The following is an 8,982-nucleotide window of genomic DNA, read 5'->3' as shown; positions in this document are numbered from 1 at the left end:
ATGTGTCCATCATGTGTCCAACATGTGTCCAACCTCCTACCCAGTAAGTCCTGTCTGTGTCCAACCTGTGTCCATCATGTGTCCATCATGTGTCCAACATGTGTCCAACCTCCTACCCAGTAAGTCCCTGTCTGTGTCCATCATGTGTCCAACATGTGTCCAACATGTGTCCAACATGTGTCCATCATGTGTCCAACATGTGTCCATCATGTGTCCAACATGTGTCCAACCTCCTACCCAGTAAGTCCCTGTCTGTGTCCATCATGTGTCCAACATGTGTCCATCATGTGTCCCACCTCCTCCCTGTCCACACCTGTACCGATGCTCAGAGGGACAGACTGTGAACCTTTGTCCTCCTGCAGGAAGAAGGACAACCTGAACATGGAGGACTTCCAGTGTCTGTCGGTTCTGGGTCGAGGACACTTTGGAAAGGTACTGTAAGTCCAGAACCTGAAAGTGTCTGTGAAACCCTGACCCGGTACTCAGGACCTCTGTTCTGGTCCTGAACCAAGGTCCTGCTGGCCGAGTACAAGAAGTCAGGGCAGCTGTTTGCCATCAAAGCTCTGAAGAAAGGAGACGTGGTGACCAGAGAGGAAGTGGACAGGTGAGTGTGTCCTCCACAGGTCAGCTGAGAGGTTCTGATGGTGGTTCTGATGGTTCTGGTGGTCCTGCTGTGCTCAGCCTCATGTGTGAGAAGAGGATCTTCGAGGTGATCAACGCGGCCCGCCACCCGTTCCTGGTGAACCTGCAGGGCTGCTTCCAGACGGAGGAGCACGTGTGCTTCGTGATGGTCTACTCTCCAGGAGGAGACCTGATGAAGCACATCCACACCAGCATCTTCACCGAGAAACAGGCCCGGTACACAACCCGTCCAGAACCCGTGCAGAACCCCAGCAGGTGAACAACATCTGACCTCCTCTTGTGTTTGAAGGTTCTACTCCTCGTGTGTGCTGCTGGCTCTGGACTTCCTGCACCAGAACCACATCGTGTACAGGTGAGAGGCTGGACCCTGGTCCTCACAGGTTCTGTAGAGTCCTGCTGCATCCTTCTTGTCTTCTGGTGTGTGTCAGGGACCTGAAGCTGGACAACCTCATCATGGACGCTGACGGCTACATCAGAATCGCAGACTTTGGTTTGTGTAAAGAAGGTAAAGTTCTTCTTCTGCTGGTTTGAGTTCAAACCTCCAGTCTCTGCTGGCTGACCTCCAACACTTCTTCAAACMCACTCAGTCAGGAGCTGCTGGGAGTCAGGAAGTTCCTCCACTCAGCAAAGAAACGGAGTACAAAGTAGAAAACTTTTATTTTGAAAATCTCTGAGTCTGTCCAAACGAGTCGGTTCTTTTGTGTGCAGGAATGGGTCACGGGGACCGGACCTCCACCTTCTGTGGAACCCCAGAGTTTCTGGCCCCGGAGGTTCTGACGGACAACAGCTACACCCGCAGCGTGGACTGGTGGGGGCTCGGGGTCCTGCTCTACGAGATGCTGGTGGGGGAGGTCCGTAAGAACTGAACAGAAACACCTGAGGTTTCCCACCTGGATCTTACCTGGTGTCCACCATCAACACTAAAGCAGAGGGCTTCAACCCTGGACCTGGTCCTGGTCCTGGTCCTGGTCCTGCTTCAGGTCCTTTGGTTCCTGCTTCCACAACTCTGACTGAATGATTGACAGGTGACTGCAGCAGGTGTGTTGAAACACTTCAAACATGGAGGACGGTGGACCACCAGGAGCAGGACTAGGACCAGTTGAAGACCTCTGATCTGAAGTTTAAACCTGTAATCTAGAATAATCTGTAAAAATCTATAATATGTAATAATCTGTAGTAATCTGTAATAATTTATAATAATCTGTAATCTATATTAATCTGTAATAATCTATAATATGTAATAATCTGTAGAAATCTGTAATCTATAATAATCTTTAGTAATCTGTAATCTATAATAATCTTTAGTAATCTGTAATCTATAATAATCTGTAGTAATCTATAATAATCTTTAGTAATATGTGATCTATAATAATCTGTAATAGTCTGTAGTAATCTGTAATCTATAATATGTAATTTATAATCTGTAGTAATCTGTAATCTGTAGTAATATGTAATCTTTAATATTCTATAGTAATCTGTAATAATATATAATAATCTGTAATGTGTATTAATCTATAATAATCTGTAATCTATATTAATCTGTAGTAATCTACATTAATCTGTAATCTATAATAATTTGTAATCTTTAATCTATAATCTGTAATAATCTTTAATAATTTCTAATAATCTGTCCTCTCTGCTGTCTTCAGTCTCCGTTCCCCGGTGATGATGAGGAGGAAGTGTTCGACAGCATTGTGAACGATGAAGTGCGTTACCCTCGCTTCCTGTCTCCAGAGTCCGCCTCTTTGATCCAACAGGTTGGTTCGTACTGGTTCTGGTGGGTTCTGTTGGGTTCTGCTCTCCTCACTGGGTTCTGTGTTCCAGCTGCTGCAGAAAGATCCGGACCAGAGGTTGGGGTCCGGAGAGGACGACGCCTCGGCCATCAAACAGCATCGATACTTTCAGGTGAGAATCAAACACCTGCTGTGTTTCTGACAGGAGCGCTGATAATCATTAGTAATTAATAAGTAATAACATGTTTGAACAATAATTAATAAACAATAAGTTAATTATTAACATGTTTGAACAGGTTATTAATAAACTAAGTTAATTATTAACATGTTTGAACAGGTTATTAATAAACTAAGTTAATTATTAACATGTTTAAACAGGTTATTAATAAAACTAAGTTAATTATTAACATGTTTGAACAGGTTATTAATAATCAATAATCCATCATTAATAACGAGCTGGTTGTTGATCAGGGCATGAGGTGGGACGCTCTCCTGGCTAAGAAGGTGAAGCCCCCCTTCCTGCCGCTCATCAGGGGGCCGCAGGACGTCAGTAACTTTGACGAGGAGTTCACCCGTCTGAGGGCGGTCCTGACCCCCCCGAGGACGCCGTGCGTCCTCACCGCCGAGCAACAGGAAGTCTTCAACGACTTCGACTTKTCTCTGATTGGCTGAGAGCGGGACTGAACGTGGACCTCTGGACTGGATGTTTACATGTAAACAAAGAAACAAACAAAGGCTGGAACAGAAACTAATTTATTCTGTTTACAGCTGGAGGTAAAAAACACTGCAGGACATTATTGCTTTGAGTTCACAACATAAACAAATAAACAACAACAACAACAGCTGTAAACACAAACAACACTTATTGCTCTCAGGTGGACCGGGTCCCAGCAGAACCTCTGATTCACTTCCTGTTTACAAGTTCTGTTCAAACACCTGAAGATATTTACAGCTGGTCCCGGTCCTGATCCTGGTCCTGGTCCTGGATCTGGATCTGGTCCCGGTCCGAGGGAGTCGTGTTTGTTCAGGATTGTTTACAAACTTTAACTTGTTGTTTTTCATCAGACGCTGAAAAGTTTAAGAAATAAAAATGTTTATTTTAATAAAAATATTTGATTCTTTTAATAAATAAATATAAAATCATCTGAGCTCCTCTTGTCTTTAAAGACCAGAACCAGAACCAGAACCAGAACCAGAGCGGCTCAGATTAGATTTCCTGAAGAAAAGATTTAATCCAGATTAGTTCCAGATTAGGATTACTGATCCACAAACAAACAGGAGAATAAACTGGTTCTGGTCCTGGTCCTGGTCCTGGTTCTGGTTCTGGTGACCTTTGTTCTACGACGAGGAGCTGATCCTCTGATCCAGTCTCAGACCGGGTCAGGTTCTGACCCACTTGGGTCCTGGTCCTGGAGGTTTTGGTTCTGATGGATTGTGGGTCAGGACTGAGTTCTGGTCTGATGGGTCTGATCCCTGGACCCAGGTCAAAGCCTAAACGGGGTCGCTGCCCTCCCTGAAGTAGACCTGCTCCCAGACCACGGACCCCCACACGCAGAAGAACCCCCACAGGTTGAGCAGGGTCCCGCGGTCGAAGGGGTTCTGCTCGGCGCCGCAGTGCTTCAGGTAGGAGATGCGGTGGCGGGACATGAACTCCCAGGTGGTGGTGTTCAGGGAGACCAGGTACAGGTGAGACCCCAGCAGGAGCAGGACCACCAGGGCCAGCAGCACCAGCAGCACCAGGACCACCAGCAGGACCCCGTTGGACCGCAGCCACGGAGACAAGCCGGGGACCAGAACCAGGCCGGTCCTGAGGGAACAGGACACCTGTGAGTTCTGACCCCGCCCCCTGACCCCGCCCCCTGACCCGTACTCACCAGGTGATGTGCAGGGCCCAGACCAGAACCAGCAGCTGGACCGCCAGGTAGACCACGAACCAGCGGTGGTTCTGCTCCCCCACACAGTTCTCGATCCACGGGCAGTGATGGTCGTACCTCCGCACGCAGTGATGACACGTCTGACAGTGCTTCGACCTCATTGGCTGCTGCTCAGAGCACAAACACACATCTGTGATCTGATTGGCTGCTGCTCAGAGCACACACACACACAGCTGAGATCTGATTGGCTGCTGCTCAGAGCACAAACACACAGCTGAGATCTGATTGGCTGCTGNACACACAGCTGAGATCTGATTGGCTGCTGCTCAGAGCACAAACACACAGCTGAGATCTGATTGGCTGCTGACTCTGTGACTCTGGGACTGATCAGAGGTTCTGCGGGGCTCGGTGCAGCTGACAGTATCTTACCTGCAGCAGACAGTGACCACAGCGGCGCTGACGCAGGGATTTGGACCCGGGGCCGATCATGTCCTGCTGCTCCTCCGACACCCCCAGACTGAACTGAAAGAGACCACAGGTGTGATCAGAACCAACAGGTCCAGAAGTTAAAAGCTCCGCCTCCTCAGGTGAGTGGTTCTGAATCCAGTCCTTCCTGTTTGTTGTGTGTCTGAGTGGGCTCAGAGGTCTGGTCCAGGTCCTGACAGACCTGCAGAACCTGATCCAGAACCTCTACAGTACTCTGTACATTTAGGAACCGAGGACTGGATCAGAAGTTCTGGACCAGGACTACAGGTTTCCTGTTGGAYCCAGCAGACCCGGTCCAGACTGACCTGCAGGTCTGGGTCATCAGACAGGATGAAACCCGGGTCCATCAGGGACACAGTGAAGTACAGCAGCACCGACACCAGAACCAGCAGGACGAACAGAACCGGCTGCACCAGCTGACCCGTCTCCTCCTGCTTCCTCAGCTCTGTCGGAACAGAACCGAGCTGAMGATCAGAACCACAAACAACGAGCCGTCCGAACCGGTCCGGATTGTCAGAACCCACCTGTATCGTGAAGGAAGAGGATCAGCGTTACGACCCACGTCAGAACCACATGAGCCGTTCTCACCAGAAAACCCGAACCGAACACATTCTTGAACATGGTCCTAGCATGTTAGCACCTCCATCGGAACCTTCAGATGGACCGGGGGGAGGGGGGGGCACCGAACCACCGAACCACCCGCTAATGTTGTTAGCAAAACCTGACGGAGACGAAGCACTTATAGGATAATTTCTCTGTTATTTTAACATTTATTCTTCATATAAATCTGTATTTATCAACGGAATGAGTCAAATACTGAGTAAATGATCCAAAACCGGAGAAATGTGAAAGATTTGGGTCGAACCGTCAGTATTTGGACAGAAACCGTTAGCCTTCCTGTGGATGTGTTCAGTCTGATCAGTGAGCAGCCTGATTGGTTAGCGGAGGTCACGTGACTGCTGAACACCAATCCAGGACGAGAGGCTGCTGTGACGCAGCACGGCGGCCGCCATCTTACTCAGGGAAGTCTGGAGAAATTATCCAAAACAAGTAAAACATCCGTTCAGTTAAATGTTGCTTGTTTTGGTCATTTATTTATTTAATTATAATTTTAATTTATTTTATTTATTTGGATTAAAAGAGAATAAAAAGTACATTTCTAAAACAAAATTTAAATAGTATTTTATTTATACATTATGTTCCATTAAATAACTTTTCTAAACCAAATATATTTATTTAATAAATAAATTTATATTGTAAGGCAGAATAATAAATATTTTAAATCTTGAGGTCATTTAAATAAATTTTAATGATTTAATACAAAATGTTCTCTTTTCCCAGAGTTAGAAATTATATCCAAGACATTTTAAAACTAATTTGTAGAAAACTTTATTGATTTCACATTGTTGTTGAATAGAAAGACAGTTTGATAAAAAATAAAGGTTGTGGGCGTGGGCACAGGTAAACACCTGCTCCAGGTGTCCTCCTGTCTCCACTTCCTGTTCAGATGTTCCAGTTCTCTCCTGAACTTTTCTGACTCTTCAGAACTTTGGAGGTGTTTTCATCCAGAACAAAAGGAGTTTGGAGAGTTTTGCCTTTCAGCAGGAGCTCCAGGCCCTGAGGACGAACCATTTCATCTTAAAACAAATGTAGTAAATCAGACATTTAAACGGTTTATTCAAACACCAGGTCTCTCACCTCTCCAAAGTATGAAACCAGAGGAGAAACCTCACAGATTACAGGATGTGATGATTCACTGAGGAAAGTATTTCACATTTATACTTAGTTATAAAAACACAGAAATTCATCATCATCATGTTTTATATCAAATAATTTAATCTTTTTAATCTAGAAAACATCTGTAGTAAAACTGTACATTTGTGTCGAAACGTTTCTGCTCAGAGGTTTAAAAGAAGAAAACTCCACCTGGTTTCAGGTCCGATCACATTCCCGTCTCCATCCAGCAGCGAGGCTCCGGCAGCACAAAGCCAGCGGCGGTGCTGATCCATCAGGGCGGTCCTGACCGAGGTGGGCGTGTCCGAAGCTGCTCCGTCTGCGTTCTTCAGAGGAGCAAACTCATCTTTCCTGATGACCTCGAACACAACAAAGTTCCTGACAAACAGAAACATCTCAGTTACAACAAAACAACCTGACTCGTTAACATCAGCTGAAGTTACGACCTGACTCGTTAACATCAGCTGAAGTTACGACCTGACTCGTTAACATCAGCTGAAGTTACAACCTGACTCGTTAACATCAGCTGAAGTTACGACCTGACTCATTAACATCAACTAATAATACAACCTCACTTGTTAACATCAGCTGAAGTTACGACCTGACTCGTTAACATCAGCTGAAGTTATGACCTGACTCGTTAACATGAGCTGAAGTTATGACCTGACTCGTTAACATGAGCTGAAGTTATGACCTGACTCGTTAACATGAGCTGAAGTTACAACCTGACTCGTTAACATCAGCTGAAGTTACGACCTGACTCGTTAACATCAGCTGAAGTTACGACCTGACTCGTTAACATCAGCTAATAAAACAACATGATTAGTTAATATCAGCTAAAACATCCTGACAGGTCAGTTGAACTCAGCTCAGGTAGATGCTGATCAATGTTTACCTGGAAAATGGAAAAACATCAAAAACAAACTTCTCCATCTTGATGCCGTTRGCTTTAGCTGGTTTCAGCTGATTTCCAGCTGAGTCCACATATGGTACTTTCTTTATGGCTACATGTTGTTTCAGCTGATCTTTAAATTTCCTGAAATAACAAACAAAACAGAAAAGAACAGAAAATCAAAAGATTCAACAGAAATCAGACTAAATTCAGACACAGCTGAATAAAGACAGTTATTGAAAGGTTTAATTTATTTATTTTAGCTACAGTTTATCAAACTTAGAAACTGCACATTTTAGCCTTCACTACTTTTAGCATTGCTATTGTTTTGTTGCTTTTAGCTGCTAGTTGCTAATGTTTTTGTTCTTATTTTTAACTATTGTTCCTTTGCTTTTAGCTTCTGTTGTACTTTTTTTAGCTTCAGATAGGTTCATTTTAGCTTCTGATAGGTTCATTTTAGCTTCTGATAGGTTCATTTTAGCTTCTGATAGGTTCATTTTAGCTTCTGATAGGTTCATTTTAGCTTCTGATGGGGTCATTTTAGCTTCTGATGGGTTCATTTTAGCTTCTGATGGGTTCATTTTAGCTTCTGTTCTGCCTGTTTAAGCCTATCTTGCTTATCTTGCTTGCTTTAACTCTAACAGTCAGTTTCAGCTACTTCAGAAGATTTCGGCTGTGCTTTAGCTGTCAGACAGCCTTCAGGGGTTCACTGTGTGTTTTATTTTGGCGGTGTCTCACTCTGCCACTTCCTGCAGGAAGGTCCTGCTGAAGAAGTGGTTGCAGATGTTTCCAGCGCTGTAGACCAGTTCTCCTTCAGGACCTCGGAGAGAGGCCGTCTCCGGCTGGATCTCGCTGTACTCCACCACCTGAGGGACCCCTCGGACCCTGCAGACCACCCCCACCGCCTCCGCAGGGTGGGCCTTCTCCACCACCTGAAACATGTCAGACAGCTCAGGTGAACACTCCCACCTGGTGGGATCAGGGGGGGTCTGGTGGGATCAAGGGGTCTGGTAGAGTCAGGGGGTCTGGTGGGATCAGGGGGTCTGGTAGAGTCAGGGGGTCTGGTGGGGTCAGGTGGTCTGGTGGGATCAGGGGGTCTGGAAGAGTCAGGGGGTCTGGTAGAGTCAGGGGGTCTGGTGGGATTAAGGGGTCTGGAAGAGTCAGGGGGTCTGGTAGAGTCAGGGGGTCTGGTGGGATCAGGGGGTCTGGTGGGATCAAGGGGTCTGGTGGGGTCAGGGGGTCTGGTGGGATCAAGGGGTCTGGTAGAGTCAGGGGGTCTGGTGGGGTCAAGGGGTCAGGTAGAGTCAGGGGGTCTGGTGGGGTCAGGTAGAGTCAGGGGGTCTGGTGGGGTCAGGGGGTCTGGTGGGGTCTGGTAGAGTCAGGTGGTCTGGTGGGGTCAGGTGGTCTGGTGGGATCAGGGGGTATGGTGGGATCAGGGGGTCTGGAAGAGTCAGGGGGTCTGGTGGGATCAAGGGGTCTGGAAGAGTCAGGAGGTCTGGTAGAGTCAGGGGGTCTGGTGGGGTCAGGGGGTCTGGTAGAGTCAGGGGGTCTGGTGGGATCAAGGGGTCTGGTGGGATCAAGGGGTCTGGTAGAGTCAGGGGGTCTGGTGGGGTCAGGGGGT

General features: G+C 46.7%; 3 protein-coding genes and 1 long non-coding RNA gene across 7 annotated transcripts in view; 2 read left to right on the top strand and 2 right to left on the bottom strand.

The window, feature by feature from the left end:
* The window catches only part of pkn3 (protein kinase N3), a gene marked incomplete in the record, with an annotated part of 10,142 nt that extends 6,658 nt beyond the window's left edge, over window positions 1–3,484 (top strand). Inside the window, 9 exon segments of the mRNA XM_013999936.1 lie at window positions 363–432; window positions 513–604; window positions 682–858; window positions 932–994; window positions 1,071–1,147; window positions 1,351–1,493; window positions 2,292–2,399; window positions 2,467–2,547; window positions 2,847–3,484. Coding sequence (XP_013855390.1) covers window positions 363–432; window positions 513–604; window positions 682–858; window positions 932–994; window positions 1,071–1,147; window positions 1,351–1,493; window positions 2,292–2,399; window positions 2,467–2,547; window positions 2,847–3,047 — 1,012 coding nt within the window.
* Window positions 3,113–5,879, bottom strand: zdhhc12b (zDHHC palmitoyltransferase 12b). 4 transcript variants are annotated; one of them, XM_013999938.1, is made up of 6 exons: window positions 5,260–5,879; window positions 5,041–5,180; window positions 4,679–4,766; window positions 4,250–4,416; window positions 3,696–4,182; window positions 3,113–3,665 (listed from the first exon to the last, which is right to left on the bottom strand). In XM_013999938.1, the coding sequence occupies exons 1-6, from the start codon at window positions 5,354–5,356 to the stop codon at window positions 3,583–3,585; spliced, it is 1,062 nt and encodes a 353-aa protein (XP_013855392.1). In that variant the 5' UTR covers window positions 5,357–5,879; the 3' UTR covers window positions 3,113–3,582. The 4 variants fall into 4 exon arrangements, with proteins under 4 accessions (XP_013855392.1, XP_013855394.1, XP_013855393.1 ...); XM_013999940.1 differs by having other exon boundaries at window positions 3,113–4,182; window positions 4,679–4,771; XM_013999939.1 differs by having other exon boundaries at window positions 3,113–4,182; window positions 4,250–4,439.
* LOC106511193 (uncharacterized) lies at window positions 4,753–5,807 on the top strand. Its single transcript, XR_001309489.1, has 2 exons — window positions 4,753–4,836; window positions 4,946–5,807. It is a non-coding gene; the product is annotated as an uncharacterized LOC106511193 (long non-coding RNA).
* Window positions 5,880–6,108: 229 nt separating the features above from the next.
* The window catches only part of LOC106511189 (UDP-N-acetylhexosamine pyrophosphorylase-like protein 1), a gene marked incomplete at its 5' end in the record, with an annotated part of 7,335 nt that continues 4,461 nt past the window's right edge, over window positions 6,109–8,982 (bottom strand). The window contains 5 exon segments of the mRNA XM_013999935.1: window positions 6,109–6,352; window positions 6,434–6,491; window positions 6,662–6,847; window positions 7,365–7,505; window positions 8,100–8,293. Coding sequence (XP_013855389.1) covers window positions 6,239–6,352; window positions 6,434–6,491; window positions 6,662–6,847; window positions 7,365–7,505; window positions 8,100–8,293 — 693 coding nt within the window.

Source organism: Austrofundulus limnaeus, unplaced genomic scaffold (genome assembly GCF_001266775.1).
Source record: "Austrofundulus limnaeus strain Quisiro unplaced genomic scaffold, Austrofundulus_limnaeus-1.0 Scaffold2576, whole genome shotgun sequence".
NCBI lineage: Eukaryota > Metazoa > Chordata > Actinopteri > Cyprinodontiformes > Rivulidae > Austrofundulus > Austrofundulus limnaeus.
This window is presented reverse-complemented; position numbering and strand designations above follow the sequence as displayed.